The 19,080-nt window shown below is 36.2% G+C and overlaps 1 protein-coding gene and 1 long non-coding RNA gene across 13 annotated transcripts in view; one reads left to right on the forward strand and one right to left on the reverse strand.

Moving 5' to 3' along the window:
* The window catches only part of Zup1 (zinc finger containing ubiquitin peptidase 1), a 33,174-nt gene that overhangs the window by 1,217 nt on the left and 12,877 nt on the right, over window positions 1-19,080 (reverse strand). For 8 of the 10 annotated variants that reach the window (XM_021174029.2, XM_021174031.2, XM_021174033.2 and 5 more), the window contains 5 exons: window positions 15,339-15,507; window positions 10,035-10,223; window positions 9,700-9,865; window positions 7,871-8,022; window positions 7,272-7,492 (listed from right to left, as the gene is read on the reverse strand). In XM_021174029.2, the coding sequence (XP_021029688.1) occupies window positions 7,272-7,492; window positions 7,871-8,022; window positions 9,700-9,865; window positions 10,035-10,223; window positions 15,339-15,507 (897 nt within the window). Of the gene's footprint in view, window positions 1-5,015; window positions 7,493-7,870; window positions 8,023-9,699; window positions 9,866-10,034; window positions 10,224-15,338; window positions 15,508-19,080 lie in introns of those variants that run through there. The other 2 variants (XM_029482522.1, XM_029482526.1) reach the window with 2 other exon arrangements.
* Window positions 5,279-19,027, forward strand: LOC115032139. 3 transcript variants are annotated; one of them, XR_003837784.1, is made up of 4 exons: window positions 5,279-5,319; window positions 6,844-6,932; window positions 9,037-9,534; window positions 18,516-19,027. It is a non-coding gene; the product is annotated as an uncharacterized LOC115032139 (long non-coding RNA). The 3 variants fall into 3 exon arrangements; XR_003837783.1 differs by lacking the exon at window positions 18,516-19,027 and having other exon boundaries at window positions 9,037-9,704; XR_003837785.1 differs by lacking the exons at window positions 9,037-9,534; window positions 18,516-19,027 and adding an exon at window positions 8,396-8,933.

Consider the following 19,080-nt stretch of genomic DNA (forward strand, 5'->3'; position numbering starts at 1 on the left):
GATAGGGGTGGGAGAGAGGCAGAAAAGGGTAGAGGTAGTGAACAATCAGAATGTATTATATATATGTATGGCACAGTTAAAAAGAAAAGAAGAATATATTAATAAAACTTATTAAAAAGTATGAGAATTAGAGCTGGAGAGATCCTTAGTTTCCTTCAAGAGGCAACAACAGGGCAAAGCTCTGGATGAAACTGCCTAAAGTGCAGGTCCGATTTTTCTACTTTAAAAATTCTTTAAAGGCACAGCTACTATCTACCACTCCCTCACCCCAAAGGAACAATGACAAAAGTAAAGAAAAAAGATGTCTAGTATTCTAACAGCAATAGTGACTCACTTTCTAAAGTGGAAACATGAAAGTCAAATAACATTTTGTTCACTCAGAGCCCATGACAACATCTGATCACCAGTATACTCTCAAAAGTTACTGTGTACTGGTAAGCAAGCATCAATAATTAACAATAATCAAAAATAATTAAAATGAACCCTAATATCATTTGGCCATACTGATAATAGGATTAAAAGGAAGCCAGCAACAGAAGATTAAAGATATTTGTAGAGAAATCTTTTAAAGAGTGACTAAATAGAATAGCCTAGTAGACTACCCTTGTCTATTTCAAGCTGTAGCTCGCTCCCATTTCACACACTGGTTCTTTCTCCCCTGATTCTGTTCTTTCCCATGTTCCTCTCGAGTATTCTATTTCATCTTTAGAGGGAAACAAATATGAGCTACTCAAATAAATAGTCTTTTTTTATTTTCTCATACAATCTCCAGACGTTGGGCTGGAGAAGTGCTTAATGGTTATGAGGGCACCGTGCTCTTAGAGGGCCTTAAAGAATTTCATAGCACCCATATACAGCAGCTCCCAACCACCTGTAACTTCAGTTCCATGAGATCTAATGCCCTTTCTGGCTTCTGTGACCACAGCAGTCACACACATAACCCCAAATATAGACATACACAAATACATACAATTAAAAATAAAACGAAAATTAAAACTTTAAGATTATACGGTCTTAGGTACTTTCAGGTTTAGAATGCTATGATGTAACTGCAGCTTGCGACCACAGTGGAAGTATGCTAATACCCAGAAATTTCTCAGAAAATTGAAATTCATCACTTACCTACAAAGGGTAAAGGAAAAAGCTAAAATATAGCTTGGGAATCACATTTTAATAAGACCACATGAGCTAGGCTATGAAATGTTTTTATAACTATGTTGTTGTTATTTATCACTCAATATCAAAAAATAATTTAAATTATAAAATTAGATTTTTTATGAAGGTAAATTAAACAACTGAGAGGCCATCTAACTTTAAAAATGTCTATTCTAGAAATTCACTGATAATAAAGACAAATATATTTGTCATTTCATGAGACAGAATGAGTTATGAGGAGATAAAGACAAGGCAAAAGCATATAATATAGCTTCAGAATCATATTTTAATACACAATAAGACCTCATGAGTTAGGCTATGAACTGTTTTTATAACCATGTTACTGGTTATAAACCAGTATATTTGTTTTGTTTTGTTTTTTGGTGTTTTTTTTTTAACTTACTTTTTATTAGATAGTTTCTTTATTTACATTTCAAATGTTATCCCCTTTCCTAGTTTCCCCTCCTTAAAGCCCCTATTCCCCCCCCCCCGTACCCCTGCTTACCAACAAACCCACTCCTGCTTCCAGGCCCTAGCATTCCCCTATACTGGGCACAGAACCTTCACAGGACTCTCCTCCCATAAATGACCAACTAGGCCATCCTCTGCTACATATGCAACTAGAGCCATGAGTCCCACTATGTGTTTTCTTTGGTTGGTGGTTTAGTCCAAGGGAGCTCTGGAGGTAAAGGTTAGTTCATATTGTTGTTTCTCCTAAGGGGCTAAAAACCCCTTCAGTTCCTTGGGTACTTTCTCTAGCTCCTTCATTGGAGATCCTGTGCTCCATCAAATGGATGACAGTGAGCATCCACTTATGTACTTGTCAGGCACTGGCATAGCCACTCAGGAGACAGCTATATCAGTCTCCTCTCAGCAAGCTCTTGTTGGCATCTGCAATAGTGTCTGGGTTTGGTGGTTGTTCTGGGATGGATCCCCAGGTAGGGCACTTTCTGGATGATCATGCCTTCATTCTCTACTCTGAACTTTGTCTCTGTTAACTCCTTCCATGAGTATTTTGTTGCCCCTTCTAAGAAGGATCGATGTATCGACGCTTTGGTCTTCCTATTTCATGAGTTTCATGTATTTTGTAAATTGTATCTTGGGTATTCCAGGCTTCTGGGCTAATATCCACTTAGCAGTGAGTACATATCATGTGTGTTCTTTTGTGATTGGGATACCTCACTCAGGACGATATCTGCAAGATCCATCCATATGCCTAAGAATTTCATAAATTCATTGTTTTTAACAGCTGCATAGTACTCCATTGTGTAAATGTACCATATTTTCCATATCAATTCCTCTGTTGAGGGACATCTGGGTTCTTTCCAGCTTCTGGTTATTATAAATAAGGCTGCTATGAACATAGTGGGCCATGTGTCCTTAGTACACATTGGAGCATCTTCTGAGTATATGCCCAGGAGTGGTATTGCTGAATCCTGGGGTAGTACTATCTCAATTTTCTGAGGAATGACCAACTGATTTCCAGAGTAGTTATACCAGCTTGCAGTCCCACCAACAATAGAGGAGTGTTCCTCTTTCACCACATCCTTGCCAGCATCTGTTGTCACCTAAGTTTTTGATCTTAGCCATTCTGACTGGTGTGAGTTGGAATCTCAGAATTGTTTTGATTTGCATGTCCCTGATGACTAAGGATGTTGAACATTTTTTTTAGGTGCTTCTCAGCCATTCGGTATTCCTCAGTTGAGAATTCTTTGTTTAGCTCTGTACCCCATTTTTAAATAGGGTTACTGAGTTTTCTGGAGTCTAACTTCTTCAGTTCATTGTATATATTGGATATTAGCCCTCTAATAGATTTAGGGTTGGAAAAGAACTTTTCCCAATCTGCTGGTTGCCTTTTATCTTATTGACATGATGTCCCTTGTCTTTCAGAAGCATTGCAATTTTATGATTCTTGATCTTACAGTACAAGCTACTGGTGTTTTCCTCTGTGTACATATGCTGGAGGCTCTTCCCCACTTTCTCCTCTATAAGTTTAACTGTATCTAGTTTTATATGGAGTTCCTTGATCCACTTAGAGTTGAGCTTTGTACAAGGAGATAAGAATGGATCAATCCTCATTCTTCTACATGATAACTGCCAGTTGTGCCAGGATCATTTCTTGAAAATGCTGTCTTCTTTCCACTGGATGGTTTTAGCTCCTTTGTCAAAGATGAAGTGACCACAGGTGTGTGGGTTCATTTCTGGGTCTTCAATTCTATTCCATTGACATACCTGTCTGTCACTGTATCAGTACCAAGCAGTTTTTATCACAATCGCTTGGTAGTACAGCTTGAGGTAAGGGATGGTAATTTCACCAGAGGTTCTTTTATTGTTGAAAAGAGTTTTTGCTATCCTAGGTTTTTGTTAATCCAAATGAATTTGAAAATTGTATTTTCTATCTCTGTGAAGAATTTAGCTGGAATTTTGATGGGGATTGCATTCAATCTGTAGATTGCTTTTGGCAAGATAGCCATCTTTACTATATTGATCCTGCCAATCCATGAGCATGGGAGATCTTTCCATCTTCTGAGATCTCCTTTGATTTTTTTTCTTCAGAGACTTGAAGTTCTTATCATACAGATCTTTCACTTCCTTAGTTATAGTCACACCAAGGCATTTTACATTATTTGTGACTATTTTGAAGAGTGTTGGTTCCCTAATTTCTCAGCCTGTTTATCCTTTGCGTAGAGAAAGGCCACTGATTTATTTGAGTTAATTTTATATTCAGCTACTTCACTGAAGTTGTTTATCAGGTTTAGGACTTCTCTGGTGGAATTTGTTAGGGTCCTATATATATATATATCATATCATCTAGTCTGCAAATAGTGATATTTTGACTTCCTTTCCAATTTGTATCCCCTTGATCTCCTTTTGTTGTCTACTTGCTCTGACTTGAACTTCAAGTACTATATTGAATAGGTAGGGAGAAAGTGGGCAGCCTTGTCTAGTCCCTGATTTGAGTGGGACTGCTTCAAGTTTCTCTCCATTCAGTTTGATATTGGCTACTGGTTTGCTATATATTGCTTTTATTATGTTTAGGTATGGGCCTTGAATTCCTGATCTTTCCAAGACGTTTATCATGAATGAGTGTTGGATTTTGTCAATTGCTCTCTCAGCAGCTAATGAGATGATCATGTGGTTTTTGTCTTTGAGTTTGTTTTTATAGTGGGTTATGTTGATAGATTTCTGAATACTAAAGCATCCCTGCATCCCTGGGATGAAGCTTACTTGACCATGATGGATGATCGTTTTTATGTGTGCTTGAATTCAGTTTGCAAGAATTTTTTTTTTTTTTTTAAAGATTTATTTATTTATTATATGTAAGTACACTGTAGCTATCTTCAGACACTCCAGGAGAGGGCATCAGATCTCGTTACGGATGGTTGTTAGCCACCACCATGTGGTTGCTGGGATTTGAACTCTGGACCTTTGGAAGAGCAGTCGGGTGCTCTTACCCACTGAGCCATCTCACCAGCCCAGTTTGCAAGAATTTTATTGAGTATTTTTACAACGATATTCATAAGGGAAATTGGTCTGAAGTTCTCTTTGTTGGGTCTTTGTGTGGTTTAGGTATTAGAGTAATTGTGGCTTCATAGAATGAATTGGGTAGAGTCCCTTCTATTTCTATTTTGTTGAATAGTTTGAAGAGTATTGGAATTAGGTCTTCTTTAAAGGTATGATAGACCTCTGCTCTGGGCTTTTTTTCCCCCCTTGGGAGACTATTAATGACTGATTTTATTTCTTTAAGGGATATAAGGCTGTTTATTTCTTTAAGGGATATAAACTTTGGTACCTGGTATCTGGTGATTTTTTTTGATTTCCTCAGACATTTCCTCTGTTATGTCTCCCTTTTCTTTTCTGATTTTGTTAATTAGGACACTGTCCCTGTGCCCTCTAGTTAGTCTCACTAAGGGTTTATATATTTTCTCAAAGAACCACCTCCTCGTTTGTTTGATTCTTTGTATAGTTTTGTTTCTACTTGATTGCTTTCAACCATGAGTTTAATTATTTGCTCGTCTTGGGTGAATTTGTTTCCTTTTGTTCTAGAGCTTTTAAATGTGTTGTCAAGCTGCTAGTATATGCTCTCTCCAGTTTCTTTTTGGAGGCACTCAGCGCTATGAGTTTTCCTCTTAGCACAGGTTTCATTATGTTCCAAAAGTTTGGGTATGTTGTGGCTTCATTTTCATTAAACTCTAAAGTCTTTCATTTCTTTCTTTATTCCTTGACCAAGTTATCACTGAGTAGAGTGTTGTTTAGCTTCCACATGTATGTGGGCTTTGTATTATTTATGTTGTTATTAAATATCAGCCTTAGTCCATGGGGATCTGATAGGATGCATGGGATTATTTCAACATTTTTATACCTGTTGAGGCCTGCTGATTATATGGTCAATTTTGGAGAATGTACCATGAGGTGCTAAGAAGGTATATCCTCTTGTTTTAGGATAGAATGTTCTATAGATATGTTAAATCTATTTGTTTCATAACTTCTGTTAGTTTCTTTGTATGTTTGTTGAATTTGTGTTTCTAGGATCTGTCCACTGGTCAGAGTGGGAAGTTGAAGGCTCCCACTATTATTGTGAGCAGTGCAATGTGTGTTTTGAGCTTTACTAAAGTTTCTTTAATGAATGTGGATGCCCTTGCATTTGGAGCATATATGTTCAGAACTGAGAGTTCATCTTGGTAGATTTTACCTTTGATGAGTATGAAATGCCCTTCCCTGTCTCTTTTGGTAACTTTAGGTTGAAAGTCAATTTTATTCTATATCTACTCCAGCTTATTTCTTTGGACCATGTGCTTGGAAAAATGTTTTCCAACCTTTTACTATGAGGTAGCATTTGTCTTTGTCCCTGAGGTAGGTTTCCTGTATGCAGCAAAATGTTGAGTGCTGTTTACATAGCCAGTCTGTTAGTCTATGTTTTTTTATTGGTGAATTGAGTCCATTGATATTGAGTGATATTAAAGGAAAGTAATTGTTGTTTCCTGCTATTTTTTGTTGTTAGATTTGGGATTATGTTCATTTGGCTATCTTCTTTTAGGTTTGTTGAANGATTACTTTCTTGCTTTTTCTAGGTTGTAGTTTCCCTCCTTGTGCTGTAGTTTCCCTTTATTATCCTTTGATGGGCTGGATTCGTGTAAAGATACTGTGTAAATTTGGTTTTGTCATGGAATACTTTGGTTTCTCCATCTATGGTAATTGAGAGTTTTGCTGAGTATAGTAGCCTGGGCTGGCATTTGTGTTCTCTTAGGGTATATATGACATCTGTCCAGGATCTTCTGGCTTTTATAGTCTCCGGTGAGAAGTCTGGTATAATTATAATAGGTCTGCCTTCATATCTTACTTGACCTTTTTCCCTTACCGCTTTTAATATTCTTTGTTGTGTGCATTTTGTATTTTGATTATTATGTGATGGGAAGAATTTCTCTTCCAGTGCAAACTATTTGGAGTTCTGTAGGCTTCTTATATGTTCATGAGAATCTCTTTCTTTAGGTTAGGGACATTTTTTTCTAGAATTTTGTTGAAGATATTTACTGGTCCTTTAAGGTGAAAATCTTCATTCACCTATTATGCTTAGGTTTGGTCTTCTCATTGTGTCCTAGATTTCCTGAATGTTTTGAGTTAGGATCTTTTTGCATTTTGCATTTTCTTTTATTGTTGTGTCCATATTGTCTATGGAATCTTCTGCAGCTGATATTCTCTCACTGGAGAGAAAATGATGATCTCATCTGTTTTCCGGTGTTAGAGCACTCCCCAGTGGCAAGCTCTCCTTTGGAAGGGTAAGTGCACAGAGGACTGAGGATCAGCTCCACCTCTTGGATGCAGATGTAGGCCTGTAAAGGCCTGTCACAGCTGCTCTGCCACTTCTGCGGCCTGTCAACCATATTGTTGTTATTTATCACTCAATATCAAAAATTAAATTTAAATTATAAAATTAAATTTTTTATGAAGATGAGTTAAACAACTGAAAGGCCATCTAACTTTAAAAATGTCTATTCTAGAAATTCAATATTAAAGATAAATATATTTGTCATTTCATGAATTAGAATGAGTTATGAGGAGATAAAAACAACACCAATTTTAACTAAAAATTTTAAACTACTTCACCCAATACTTACAACTTTTTCCTCTGGGGAAAGAACACCCTCTACTGCTACTATCTGGTACTGCTTATGTTTTAGATTTCCCACAGATTTCCGAAGTTGTCTAAGACTACCAGCCTCCATATCTTGCTTTAACAGTTTCTGCATTTCTCGAGAAGGACATCCAGGATCAAATACCAGCAAACATAATGTTCGGTTTTTTCTCTCTTCAATTCCAACAACTATTCGACTGTGACCTATTCAATGCATAAATAACAGTTAATATGTCACATCTATACACAGATATTACTATATATACATTCGACTTCTTCTATGTGTTTAACACACACACACATGCATGCACACATACTTTCACTTTTAAATAAGTACAGTCTGAAAAGGCTTAGCATAAGTGACAACAGGGCAAAGACTGGAAAAGGACAGGGATGAATAATCAGAGCAGTGAACTAGAAACTGTGCACAGGAAATGCAAAGGCCCCAGAATGCTGGGTTCCCCAGGAGGGACCAGAATGAAAAGTAGCTCTGATAATCACCCCCCACCCTCTACCTGTCCATAAGCAAGCGTCATCTGCTATTTTAAAAATATCAGTTGTATGTATGTGAGATCTACTAACCCTGATGCTGGAGATAAATAGGAGGTTTAGATGTACACACGATCTTTGGAGTTCCTTCCGTCTCTGAAGAATAATAGTTCAATATCCATTCAAATAAGCGAGGGTGTGTACCCAAAGGACCAGTTGACTTGTGAAAATCAATAATGCGGCACCTAAACAATTGAAAAAGCAGATAATTTAGTGAATATTTTACAAATTTTTGCATAAATGTAATTATTCTAACAAAAATCTTAATCTTAATGTAGAATATATTTATGTTTCTATTACTTCACTATGAAGAAAAAAGTAAACATTAATTCTTACTCTTAATCTCGAGATCATTTTATGGGGAAAATCACTATTCAAATCACCATAGCAATTCAAATTATTCAAATCATTTGTAATAAGACTGATAAATAAGCTAAAATTTATAAAGATTTCACAACATAAAAAATATCCAAGAATAGCAAATAAAGACTATGCTTGACTTTTAAAACTCATATGCAATAACCTGGGACATTACCACCTTTATTCTAATGTCTCTAGCCCTGATGATCAACTAGAAACTCATGGTTCTGCGGACAAGATGGTTCAATGAGTAAAGTTGTTTGCTGTGCAAGCATGGTGACCTGCGTTCCATCCCCAGAACCGACATCAAGGTGGAAGAACAGCTCCACAAATTTGTCTTCTGACCTCCACATACTCACTCAAACACACACATAGTAATAAAAAGTTAGGTGCTTAGAGAAATAACTCAGAAGCTAAAAGCACATACTACTCTTGCAAAAGACCCACATTTAGTCAGAAATGGCTGATAACTCCATCTCCAGGGGATCCAAAGGCATGTGTACTCAGATGCACATATACATAAACATGCATCTATATATATATATATAACAAAAATAGTTAAATATTTTTTAAAGTTTTAAAGAAAACCGACTTCTTGCAGGATTGTTCTGCAAACTTCTAACAGTATAAACAGAAAAACATTAAAAATTCAATCAGTAAATTTTTGTATATCTTTATTTAAAAGAAAAAATAAAGAAGCTAAATTCTGGTTTTAATCCCCAGTAGAAGTCATTTATACTAGTCAAAATTATCTAAATGTTTTCTTCTATAAATGAAAAAATAAATAAATAAATGTAAAAAGAAATTCTGAACATGTTCAATTTTCTTTAATTTCATAGGGAAGAACATAGGAAAACATGTGGGAATTCTCATTTCTACATCCATGTCTCTCCTATTTGGCCCCAGACTACAGTGGAGTCATCTTGACTAAATGAGATTGTTGAGGTAAACTCACTTCTGTGTTACTCCAAAACTATTTTAAAGTATAGCCAGAAGCATTGAATATCTTGATTATTGTGAACACAGACCATCCTTGTCTCTCACAGCAATGAAATATACAAAATATTCTAAACTGCTACAGGTTTCTTCTGTAGTTCAAATGTGAAATGCCCCTTATAGGCTCACGTTAGACTTGGTAAGCTAGCAGTGATATTTGGAAAGGTTGTGGAAACTAGGAGAAGTCACCTCACTAGAAGAAGCAGATCACTGGAGGCAGGCCCTGAACCTTTTCAGCAGGTTTACATTTCCTAAGGTGCTGCTTTCTGACTGCCATTGCACTGTGACTGAAAGTCTACATTCTGCCACTATGCCTTCACTGTTTCCTACCATGATGGAATGTATCCTTTGAAACTGTAAGTCAAAGCAAACCCTTTCTCACTGAAATTGCTTTTATGAGCATGAAAATATATCTAAGACAGTTGCTAACTTTAGTCATATTAAACTTAATCCTGATAATTTTCAAATGAACACAATAATGTTGGCTGTCGTTTACAGGTACATACTTTACTCTCAGTGAGGTCAGAAGTGTATAAATCTCACACGCTCCAATCCAGGCCTTTGTTCCCTGTAATTTGTTATTAAGTTGAGAGGCTCCCTGAGGATCAAAACCTTCATTCCATGCATCTTCAATCATGGACTGAATTTTTGGAATACAAGGAACTGCCATACCTGAAATTATGTAAGCAAATAAGTCAGAAGGCAAGGTACTAATACACTGAACAATAATATAATTCAACCACATATACTGTACTAGACAAACTCACATGAGTTTCTAAGACAGTTATTCCTAATACCTTCTGTATATCATAAACTCAGAGGTTAATAGTACTTTACATACCTTTCAAGCAGTCACCATATACATCACTTTGCAATAATGATGAAAGTAGCATCTGGAAGTTTCTATAACCGCAACCCCAACCTTTGTCCCCAAAAGATGAGTGAAAGTGATCCACCACTGTAGAAAGCCACACACACCTTACATCTGTGGCAGTGTTCTGATAATACCTATGGAGGGCTTCAATAATTCCTAAAATACAAGACATTTAACACATTTCATTAGAAAGATTCATTTATCATCATTAACTTGCTGTTTACACATCCAACATCAACCTCAAGCTCCAAAGAAAAACCCTTGCAACTCAGCTGTAATTTACTCTCATTGTTACAACCTTAGCTCATGTACTGTCCCCACAACCCAAGCTTTCTAACACTAAAATAGTACTCCTTGCATTGATGTTTCCAGCATCTTTAAGCTCTTCAACTGCAAAGTCTGAGACACACCAAAGTATACTTACAGAATGAATACTCTTCTTGTCTTTCCATTTATTACATACTAGAACTTGTTCAGTCTTAGTCAACCTGCTTCCACATGAAAGTACCTCCTGACAGCCTACAGTGTTTCATATTAATCCACAGCATATACAGCCGATTGCAATGTGGCCTCCATCTGACCTTTTAGCATTCTTCGTGACATAAAATTGTTTGATTCAAAAAAACAAATTATGCAATGGGTTTTAATTTTATTTCACTATTACACTTTGTATACATATAGGATAGTAAGTTCTAAGTCATAAAAAGATAAATGTGACAATATCCCTGGAAAATGTCACTAGACTAAATGCTAGAATTTGGTTAAGCAAGGTTTTGTGTATATTTAGTCTTTTAAAAACTTTGAAGCTACCCACTTCAGTGCAGTGATGTCTATTATGTAGTTCATGCTGTCTCCTAGTATGTGGCAGGAAAAAAGGAAAGTCATTATATGTATTTTATTTGAATAAAATACAAAAAAAATATGTCTTTAGGGGGACAGATAAAAACAAAACAAACAAACAAACAAAAAACAATCATGTAACCAATCGCTATAGCTATACCCACTACAGAAGTTAGTTATAAATTAAGGGGGGAAAAAAAACAAATAAGATTCACATTGAAGAAAAAGAGCAATGGAAATGACTTGTTAGTGAGTACTAAATTTATATATGGAGGAAAACATGTGAAGTGACATGGAAGAGTCTAAGTATCTTAAGTTTATACACAGAACAGGCACCTGGGAAGAGAATGATGAATGTTGACTTGAATGATATCAAGATTTAAGACAGTCCTTTAAGAATGAAAGGGGGGAAATCTATAATTGGTATATATTTGAGTATACTCTGCCATGCTTGTTACATATAAGACAGGAATACCTCACTTCCTGGTAACCTTCATCTTAGCAATAATACCACACAACTTGCTTAGAATTACTTTGTACGCTGTAGCTGTCTTCAGACACACACCAGAAAAGTGCATCAGACCCCACTACAGATGATTGTGACCCACCATGAGGTTGCTGGGAATTGAACTCAGGACCTCTGGAAGAGCAGTCAGTGCTCTTAACCACTGAGCCATCTCTCTGGCCCAGAAGTATTTTTAATTCCTAAATTTCCTTAGATGTTTTCCAAATAAGCTACCTATTGCTAAATTATACATACTTTCATGTTTAAAATATAAGGCTATAAATATATAAAAGGGTGTTAAATGACTATTCTAATAGATACCTGCACACTTAACAAAAAATTAAAATCTTTTAAAAAATTAAAATTTAAAAATTTAAAAGTTGGTGAGATGGCTCAGCAGAAAGGACACTTGCTACTTTTGCAAAGGTCATGAGTTCAGTTCCCAGTGCCCACATTGAGCAACTCAACTCCAACACAAACTCCAGGGCATCTGACACCTTTGCAGATAGAAAGCAAACTCAATAAATGGTGTCAGAAAAAGAACTACATATATATATATGTAAGTGTATACAAATATAACACTGTTATAAATAAGAACAAAAACCCAGATTCCCTCTTTCCTTCCAATCTCAACCCTACCCTGACCTCATAAACAAAGACAGCAAGTAGATTAAAAATAAAAACATAGGGTGGGGTGGGGAAAAAATAAAAATAAATAAATAAATAAATAAATAAAACATAAAAACGTAGGAATACAGGTTCTATTCCCAGCACACATGCAGTGGTTAAAAACATTTGTAACTCCAGGTCTGGAGTATCTGATGCCCAATTTTAGCCTTCATGAGCATCAAGCATGTAAATAGTATACAAACATATATGCAGGTGAAAATATAAAACAGCATACTTACAGAATCATTAAGAAATTCACATTTATGATCTTAAAAGAACCCTTCCATCCAAAACACACACAATAAAAACAAAAATTGAGAGATTTGCTGTGTGTGGTGGCTTATAGCTATAATCCTAGCACTTAAAGGCTAAGGCAGAGGTCTTCTAAGAGTCTAAAGACAGTCAGTGCTAACCAATCAATTCCAGGTCAGCCTGTGCTACAGCGTCTCAAACTTCCCTCCAAAAAACATGAGACATTTAGAAAATATATTTAAATTTAAATTCTTTATCTAAAGATATCATACACAGGCCTGGCATAGAGGTACATGACTTTAAATCACAGCACTTGAGAGGCAGAGGCATATAGAGCTCTATGAGTTTAAGACCAGCTCAATCTACAAAGAGTGTTGTAGGACAACCTGGGCTATACAGTAAGATCATGTCACAAAAAAAGAAAAGAAAAAAAAGAAAAGAAAAGAAAAGAAGAGGGGAGGGGANGGAGGGGAGGGGAGGGGAGGGGAGAAAAATATGTATGTGTGTGTGTGTGTGTGTGTGTGTGTGTGTGTGTGTGTATTTATATGAATAAATATCCATTTATACCCTGGATCTGGAGTTACAGACTATGGTGAGCTACCAGATTCGTGCTAGTAATTAAACCTCTCCAAGAGCAACAAGTACTCTAAACTACTTAGTCATCTCTCAATCCCTGTGAGATCATGTCTTAAAAAAAAACAGTCGTTGGGCAGTGGTGGCACACACCTTTAATCCCAGCACTTGGGAGGCAGAGGCAGGTAGATTTCTGAATTCAAGGCCAGCCTGTTCTACAGAGTAAGTTCCAGGACAGCCAGGGCTATACAGAGAAACCCTGTCTCAGAAAAATAAAAAAATAAAAAATAAAAAGGTTAGTCATAAGAATGCAACTGTTTCCATATAAAATATATTAATACCCTAACAGAGATACAAAAACATAATTGAAAAAAAAAAAAACAAGACAAGCAAACAAATAAAACAATAACCAGAAAAAATGGCATACATTCTTGAATAAAGCAGATCTGATTATTAATATTAGCTAGCCAACTATGCAAGTCTTAAGAATGTTATATACACTCTAAGTGTCAAGTACATAACAATGTTCATTTGGGCCCAGAAGAAATACTGTATATAAAACTTTAAGTATTCAAAATGAAATGAGTAATACGGTGGCCATTATATTATACTTATGAGGTTATTGAACCTTTGAATTGTAGTGTTTCCATTTGAAATGTCCTGTAAAGTATAAAATAATAACAGAGTTGGTATATTACACAAAGGATATAAAATATTTCAATTAGTAATCCTTGTGAGGTGAACATGCTAACTACAAAACTATGAAAAAAACCTTCTTGATACTGACAACTTTTGATATAGACACTGCATTTAAATTATTAGAAGAAGAGGCTTAGACTCCTGATAGTTCAACGCCTGATAGTTCAACAGGAGTTTTATAAATTTTACTGCCAAAGCAATATATTCAACAGAAACCATACTTGACACTGGCGTGTTCCTGAGCTATGGATAGGTATACAATAAGCTATTTTCTACAGTGCTTTCAGTCAGTCACCATATTAGAAAGGAACACCTTGCTAAGTTCCAGTGTTCAGTAGTTTAGATATGTAAAATTCAATTTTAACTTATATTTTCAACTTACAATGATTTATCAACATATAATTCACTATAATTATGCTTCAGCAATTTTATGTTAATTTTTAATTTTCTTTAATATGGCTTTAATAGATGTAAAATTCATGTAGCTTATATTTCTGTATTGTATTCAGTTAACCAAAAGTTTAAGCTAAAGGTTCAGTGACATGACTGTTTTTGTGTATCCAAGAACTTTCTGCCTAGATTGAAGGAGTATTAACAAGTGGGAAGTCTTGTCTGGCACTGTAAATATGGTCAAAATCCCTCTGTGTAGGTAACTCACAGGCCCCATAGGAAAGCTACTATAGTTAAACCAAATGGACATGATATGCCTGTTAAACTGTCTTCTAAATGTTTTATTTACATCCATAGATTAGTATGGTTGTACATTTTCATCAGAGATTCTTTTGATAGTGGGTGTCAGCAACAAGAACTGAGGGAGAATAAATGACCATTTGATAGTCAGTCCTAAATGGGTTATCTACATTAATCCCTCCAAGGCTCAGGAAATATCAAGAAAGGGGGAACTGTTAAACAGCAGAGCCCGAGGAAGAAGAAAAATGTAGAATGCTGTCTTATAGGCATGGCATGGCTGCTGGCTTTCAAACTCAGCAGCAGTGACTATCTTAACAAGACTAAGTTTGTCACAGAGATAAGAGGTGTTCACAAGGATCCACCTATCTCTGTGGATTTACTGACATTAAACCATGATCAGATGAGAGCTAGTAAGGTTCTTCCCCTTCCATGGAAGCTATATGAAGTTAATTAACCATTAATTGGGGGTTGGGGATGAAGAAACATCATTTTTCTTATCCATGCTCCTGTTCATTCATATTCTTGTAATCAACCCTTCATCAAAACCAAATAAAAAAATAAACCAAATAAACACAAACAAATAAAAAACATGTGGAAATAGGGATGAGATGGGGTCAAGAGGTAATGATGGATACTATCTGGGAAGAGGAAATGGGAGCAGCAGAAATTAGGGAACAAAAAAGGGTAATGGGGTGGTGGTGGTGAATATGACCAAAATATACTACATACATATATGAAAATATCATATTGAAACATTATCATATATAATTAATATGTGCTATTAAATTTTTTAAAATCCAGAAGGTTCATTTCCCATTGTTGTGAGTTAATACAACTTAAGCCAAATTATTTTAAGTGAATTATTTATTATAAAAATAGAAGTTTAGAAGTTTTAAAATGTTTTGTAAAAAAAATGTGTGAATATACAATTTCACCTCCAACTATATAAACTATTGACTGAAAATTCAACAAATTCAAGTGGTTTTATTACTCCAGTGGTATATGCAATATTAAAACGGTGGCTTGGATTTTTAAGCACTCACCAGAAGTTTTTGTTTTTCCATCATCAATACCAATAGCTATTGATTCCAACATGTCAGCTTTTCTGCTATGAAATTCAGATGGATGCATTCTTCCCCTATTTACTTCTAGCTCCATATGTCGTAGCTGCTGTTGTTTGTATCCTCCAGAATTATCTAAACCATATTGCCGCTATTGAACATAAAAACAAATAACTTATTTTTATGTCCCTGTACTTCAACCACATGGAAACGTTTAACTTTCATTTTTTTTTTTTTTTTGGAAATGGATGTTGAAATAGTCTGGTTTATGGATTTTTTTCATACAAGTAAATGTAAAGATTTAATGAAAATTAAACCATACATCCATAACTTAATAATTAGTTATTTCTGTAAGCTTCTGTAACTCTTACAAATAATTAGTTGCTTTTCTTACAGTACAGAAATGAAAGATCTACCTTTCTGTTAAGGTATTAAGAAAGGCAAAATTCCAACAATATTGATGGCTACAAAAGAACTTATGGAAACTTGCTATTTTGTCCCATCGCTGACCCAGTAAGACCTACTTAGTTCATACATCACTCAATCTCAATCATGCTTCATCATAAATGAGCTGTGTTTTTGAAAAATGGACTGAGAGACTCAAACATATAAACTGCCTTTATGGATAAACTTTCTGAGATCTAGACTACTTACAACGTTACATCATTATCATGGTTAATCTTGATTACCACGTTGAAACAATTTTAAAATCACCATGAAAACAAACTTTTGGCCATGTCTGTGTGGTTGTGTCTAGACTGGGTTAATAGCGATAGGAAATCTCTCTACCCTAAATATGGCACTATCCCATGGGGTGAGCTGAATAAGAGGATAAAGGTATTCGTCCCTCTGTTTCATGGCCGTGAATACAATATGAGCAGCAAGCATATCTTCCTCACTTCCTCACACTGTACATAAACCCTCCTCTCTTAAGGTGCTTCTGGTCAGTTATCTAATAAAACCAACAAAAAAGGTATAAGGAAGCTTACATGGAGTGAGCCTCTACTGTAATAAGCCTGACCATGGAGTTCTTAGGCCTCTGGAACTGGTTTGTGACGAGAATTGTGGAAGTTTCAAACTTCAGGCTCAAAAAGTCCTTGAATATTGTGATCAGGGCTTATAGGGCTAGGCACATAGAGTGGAAAGCCCAGAATGCTAGGAAGAATGTAAACAGTGGAAGTTTGGCTCAGCAGGTGTCTCAAGAGGCAAGGTGAGTTCCCAGCTCCTGCTCTTAGCACCATGCCTTCCAGCCTGTCTACACATACTCCACCATAATGATAATAGACTAAGGCTCTAAAACTGTAAGCAAACCCAAATAGATGCTTCCTTTTTTAAGAGTTGGTATGGTATGTCTTCACAATAATAGAACATTAAGATAATTGTAAAAGAGATATGGACATTAACAGAGAAAAAGGGCACTATGCACTGAGATCAAAGGAACCTTTATTCCATCCACTAAAGGCTCCACCTAATAAAAAAGAGCAATTCATTAGAAAGGAACGGGCCAAAACTGAGACTGCCACTGAAGGGTTCTCTAAAAACAAACAAAAACAAAAGCAAAAAAAAACCCCTATCATATAGGAAAGTGTTTTCCCACGGTTGGAATACTAGGTTAATTGCAACTGTGCTCCAAGGGGCACGGCTCTATCCCAAGATAGTAGGCAGAATTTGACTATTGTCTAAGTGGTACTGATTTTGCAAGTAGGAAAGATGCATGATTCATTGGGTTTTACACTATGGTTCTAGAGAGGCAATGAGGCCATGAATGTGCAGAGTCCTCCAATAGCCACGTCCCAACAAGGAGGCCCCAAGAGGTCAGGGAGTAAAGCTGTGAAGATAAAGCAGAAATTGTAATAGAGATCCTAGGGTACTGGCGATAACAGTAGTCTATGTGCTGAGGAAAGTAGGCACAAAGTGAAAATGGCCCAAAAGAAGGCTATCTGTGCTACAGGCAGCAAAGCAGGAAAGGCAGGACCACCCAAGCTCCCTGGAGCCCTGTTGTTCCATCAAAAGTCGCAGATACCTAACACAGAGCTACAGGGTTTGGTGCTTGCTCAGCTGCACTGTGTTTTTGCATTGGTCTCATATTTCTTTTGCTATGTCATCGTTCTTCCTTTTTGGAATCAGGACCCCCACTCTGCACCATCATATAGTAAAAGCACAAAGTGTGTTTTGTAATATTATACAGGCTAAGAGACTGGTTAAACCTCACAAGAGACTGCACTTATACTGTATTAAAAGACCATGAAATCCTTTGAAGTCATAGAGAATATAAGGTGCATTATGAAATAGTATGCATCTTGTTTTTGTCTGTTACAGGATATTAATTTATAGTTAAGATAGTATCTTTTGATACCTAAAGACAGGTATCAAAAGATACTCTATAGTTTTGAATAGTACTGACACCATTAAAGACTATGGGTAGTTGGACTGAATGCCTCTGTCCATGATGAGATAGCCATGAGTCTATGGAGACAAGTGCTGGAAGACTATAGTTTAAAAGTCATGAGTTTTGGGGCCAGAAAGATAGCTCAGTGGTTAAAAGCACTGCCTACCCTTGCAGAAGTCCTGAGTTCAATTCCCAGCAACCACATGGTGGCTCACAACCATCTATAATTGGATACAATGCCCTCTTCTGGTGTTTCTGAAGATATCGACATGTACTTACATGCATAAAACAAGTAAATAAATCTTTTTTTAAAATGTGATGTGTTTGGGTGTCAAGGTGACAAACAGAGTTGCAATAGTATATTTTGACTGTCAACTTGATGGGTTTTTGAAAAAGCTTGGAGATCTGGTGTGTAAAAGTGTCTATCATGCAAGGCTAATAATGTACTGAGTTAAATCTCTGAAACCCATAGTAGAAGGGCAGAACCGATTCCCCAATGTTGTTCTCTGATTTCCACATATGCTGTATGGCATTGGGCAAGAAATATACACACACAAGTGCACAAAGTAATAAAATAAAATAAAAATCATCATGGAAACAAACTCTGGGAAATTAATATGAGAGAGCTTATCAATCTGGTTAGTTAAAGTGGTAAACCTCCTTTGAATATGGATGGGACAATCCAATGGGTTGGCTTCCAGACTGAATAGAAAGGACAAAGTGTAGTGAGACCTGTAACCATTCTGTTGTTTCCTTAACTGTGGATGCAGAAAAACCTCCTATTCTCCCTGCCATGCCTTCGGTACTGTGACAGATTGTATCCCCTCAAACTGTAAGCCAAATGAACACTCCCCACTTTATGTTGCTTCTTGTCAGGTATTTGATCACAGCTACACGTATCTACCATAATAACAAACCTTTTTAAATGTCAGGGACTTTCTGTATTGTTGATACTCAAAAGGCTTCATATATTTTTATGGTGTTGCACTTTGACCATGAAACTACAAACCCTGTTTTGAATACTTGTGTCTCACACAAAGATGCTATTTTGGGAGGCTTTTATAGAACCTGTAGGAAGTTGTGCTTCCCTGGCAAAAACAGGCCAGTAAAAAACAGGTCCAATTCCTGCCATACCATCGGCTTCCTGTTTGTTCCAGTGTAATGTGAATGGCCTCACCAAGTGTTTCCCACTATGATAGCCTGAAACTGTGAGTTCAAATAAACAATTCCTCCCTTACATGTTTCTGTAGACAAGTAGGATCACAATACTATAAAAAACTAATATGTATGGCAAAAAAAAAAAAAAAGACTTAGAAAAAAAAAACAACTTTTCTT

Source organism: Mus caroli, chromosome 10 (genome assembly GCF_900094665.2).
Source record: "Mus caroli chromosome 10, CAROLI_EIJ_v1.1, whole genome shotgun sequence".
Taxonomy (NCBI): domain Eukaryota; kingdom Metazoa; phylum Chordata; class Mammalia; order Rodentia; family Muridae; genus Mus; species Mus caroli.